This window comes from Elephantulus edwardii, unplaced genomic scaffold (assembly GCF_000299155.1).
Source record: "Elephantulus edwardii isolate Elephantulus edwardi_28Jun2011 unplaced genomic scaffold, EleEdw1.0 scaffold00239, whole genome shotgun sequence".
In the NCBI taxonomy this organism is placed as follows: domain Eukaryota; kingdom Metazoa; phylum Chordata; class Mammalia; order Macroscelidea; family Macroscelididae; genus Elephantulus; species Elephantulus edwardii.
This window is the reverse complement of record NW_006399989.1, coordinates 2,437,755-2,441,489: the sequence shown is the minus strand read 5'-3', so window position 1 is coordinate 2,441,489 and position 3,735 is coordinate 2,437,755. Positions and strand designations below refer to the sequence as shown.

The window sequence follows — 3,735 nt, the reverse complement described above, 5'->3', positions numbered from 1 at the left end:
AGTATTGCCATTTTCACAACATTAAGCCTTCCTATCCATGAGCAGGGAATATTCTTCCACTTCTCTATGAAAGGTGGTTTTAGAGCAATTGGGCAAATACTAAGCTTCTTGTTGTTCTGATGTGCATTGAGTTGCTTGCAACACATAACGACCCTATGTATAACAGCTCTGAACCCTGCTCTATCGTGAGCCAACCCTAATGTCTCTGACACACCTGCTCCCATTAACCCAGTCACTGAGTGACCCCATTTCATTGAGGGTCTTCCTCTCTTGCACTGTCCCTCTACCCTTCCAAGCATTAAGTCCCTCTCCAAGGACTGGTCTCTCCTTGCAACATGCTCAAAGTATGGCAGATCTTTACCTTTAAAGAGCAGCCTTGTTTCACCCTCTCTAGCTTCTCCTAACTTTTGTTGTTGTTGATTACCTTCAAGTCGAGCATGACTCATAGTGACCCTATGAACAAAAGGCCCTCATAGAGTTTCCGGAGGCAAGTTGTTTAGGACGTGGATGCCACTCCTGCTTCCAAATCATATGTATATGGGACTGACTCATTGCTGACCTTCTAGCAAGATTTTAGGGCAGTTAATTGCATGGGAGGAGATTGTCCATATTTCAATACTCTTCTCTAGCACCACAGCTCAAAGGCATCAATCCTCCTTCTATCATTCATAATCATTGTCCAGCTTTCTGACACATAGCAAGTAATTTCAAAGACTATGGCCTGGATCAGGAACATCTTAGTCTCTAGGCTGACATTATTGCTCTTCAGTACTTTGGTGAGGTCCCTGAGAGCAGATTTTCACAATGCAATTCCCCTTTTGATTTCCTGGCTGCTGATACCAAGAGTGTTGATTGTAGAGCCCAGCAAACTGAAGCTGTTAACAATGTCAATCTCTTCACCATCTATCATGATGTTGCCAGTAAGCCCAGTGGCGAGAATCTTTGTTTTCTTGATGTTGAGCTTCAATCCATATTTAAGGCTACAGTCCTTAACCTTCTGCAGCATGCACTTCAGGTCCTCCTCAGTTTCAGCAAGCAGGGTTGTGTCATCTGCATAACGCAGGTTGTTGATGAATCTTGCTCTAATTTTGATGCCACGTTCTTCCTCATAGAGCCCAGGCTCCCAGATGATCTGTCCTGCATATAGATTGAAAAGATATGGAAATAGGACAGATCCCTGGTGTACATCCTTCCCCGATTTTGAACCATGCAGTGGTTCCTTGCTTTGTTCTGACTATTGTCTCCTGGTCCAAGTATAGGTTTGACATAAGCACAATCTGGATTTCTTCTCAGAGTTAACCACAGTTTGTTGTGATCCATGCAGTCAAATGCCTTTGCATGGCCAATGAAACACAGATAAGACTTTCTTCTGGTACTTGCTGCTTTCAGCCAAGATCCATCTCATATTAACGATAATATCCGTAGTACCACGGTCTCTTCTAAACCCAGCCTGCACTTCTGGAAGTTCTCTGTTGATATGCTTTTCCAGTCTATTTTTATCATTTTCAGCAGAATCCTGCTTGCAAGTGATTTTAATGATATTGTTTAATAATTTCTGCACTCTGCCAAGTCACCTTTCTTTAGAATAGAAACAAATATGATCTTTTCCAGTAAGTTTGCCAGGTGGCTGTCCTCCAGATTTCTTGGCACAACTTGATGACAGACTAAGCTAGTGTCACAAGAAAGTTATAGAGCCAAAAGAGGCCTTTGAGATAATCCAGTCCAATATGTTTTACAAGTGGGAGAATGAGGTCCAGAAATAGAATGTGATTGGCCTGAGTTTACATAATCAGGTATAGAAATAGAGCTCCCTATCCCAGCTGCATCCCTGGGAGCCCTTATAGCCTAATGGCTCTCCACTTACCATCTTTCAGTGTCTTCTCTAATCTACACACACTCACCCAACTCCATACTCAGTACTCAACCCAAGGCTTCCCCACAGTAATACTGAGGAAGAATGTGAGATGATGATACAGGAAAACTTTGGTGACTGTCAAAGTAGTGAAAGATGTTATCAATGAGCCCGTAGACAGTGATTCAGCCACTGACAATGGCATCAAGATTTCTGACTTCTTGGAAACAACAAACTACTTTGAGACCACTGATAATGAGATAATTGACATTAGTGAGAGTTTCTTCGACAGTGACAATGAGAACACTGGTAAAAGTGAGACTCCAGACAACAAGACCACTAATAGCAATGAGAAGAATACCAACTACAGCAATGAGATCCTAATGTACAACTACAACCCTGATGACAATAGAGAGAGAAACCTGAGAGTCCAGGCAACATTGATGAGAATACTGATGATAATAAAAGTAAGAACTCCAATGGTGGTGATGAGAGCCCTAAAGATGGCAACCAAAGCAACAGTAGCAGCAACCAGAGCAGCAGTGATAGTGACATTGAAAGAGCTATTGAGTACAGTGAAAATGAAAATAATAATGATAGTGAAGATGATAGCAAGGACAGTGATGATGACGGCAATGAAGGTGACAATGAGGGCAGTGAGAATTATATTCAAGACATTGACAAGGATCAAGATATAGCAACTACCAAAATGAGGATGAGGTAGAGGACATCTGAGAAGAGGCAAAGGAGGAAGAAGAGGGCAATGAAGAAGGGTGACCCCCTTCTTGCCTCCCTTCCTCTCCTCTCAGAAAAAGGCTGCCTAAAGAAAAGATATCAAAAAGGCATCAACACAGTCTGCTTTTGTGACTCAAATAAAAAGCATTCTCTGCAGCTTTTTTAAACAAAGGATAGGCTTATTTAACTTGCAAAGGTAGAAAAACCAAAGAAACATTTCAGTACCAGGCATGGATAGACAGTTTGTGACAGAAAAAGGCAGATAAAGAGTAAGAAAAGGGGTGTTGACAGTGGGTAGAAAACAAAAAAAGGGCAATTCACAAATACAAATGCATATGTGTGCAAGCATATATAAACACAAGAAAAACAGTGGTGATCATGCTGCAATTCAACACACTACTCAGCCCTGTCTTTCTGCTATATCCCAGCTTTTTTTTTGAGAGCAAATGTGTAGAGATTAAGTAAACAGTACACTTTGTGAGCCCAGAGAAGGAAGCAGGTACCTGAAGAATGAGGAAGGAGAGAACTAGAAAAAGGAGGCGGTATTTCAACTGGAAGCTGCATTCACATTTGAGGAACATTATAGAGGATTTTTTGGGAGAAGGGATCATGTAAAGAAAGGACCTAGAACAGTGAAAGTAATAGTACAAAAAGACCTTTCACTAGTTCTGGAAGCTAAATCTCACAAAATGAGATCAGTGGTTAATTATTCTGGGGAAATACTATGCACGATCATATTCTCTTGTAGAAAAAAATTTAAAAATTCTGAGCAGCTCTGCTTTAAGAAACCTAGTTAACTTTGTAGAATTCCTTTTATTTCCCTTTTACCACAGAAGCCGTTGAGAACCACTTTGATAACCACTGCTCAAAATGCACATTGAGAAATGCTTAGGAAAGGTTGAATGTGGTGATTTGGAGGGAAAGGTGAGTTTAAGGTGATTTCCGGGTTGGTTCATACTTGAATGATTGGTGAAAGAAGGTGACATTTCCTGGGATGAGGAATGGTGTGGTAGTAGGTTTGATGGGGTGGAGAGAAGAATGTGAAGAAAGTTGTACGGTCTTATTGTATATCTAGGTACAGGTGGCTCAGAGGCAGATGTTTAGTTTACTATCTGGAAATGAGGTGGAGACTTGGATATTGTAAAGAA

At 41.1% G+C, this 3,735-nt stretch overlaps 1 protein-coding gene across 1 annotated transcript in view; it reads left to right on the top strand.

Moving 5' to 3' along the window:
• TSPYL2 (TSPY-like 2) overlaps positions 1-2,576 on the top strand; it is a 13,228-nt gene extending 10,652 nt beyond the window's left edge. The window contains 3 exon segments of the mRNA XM_006903630.1: positions 1,918-2,000; positions 2,002-2,237; positions 2,321-2,576. Coding sequence (XP_006903692.1) covers positions 1,918-2,000; positions 2,002-2,237; positions 2,321-2,576 — 575 coding nt within the window.
• Positions 2,577-3,735: the final 1,159 nt, after the last annotated feature.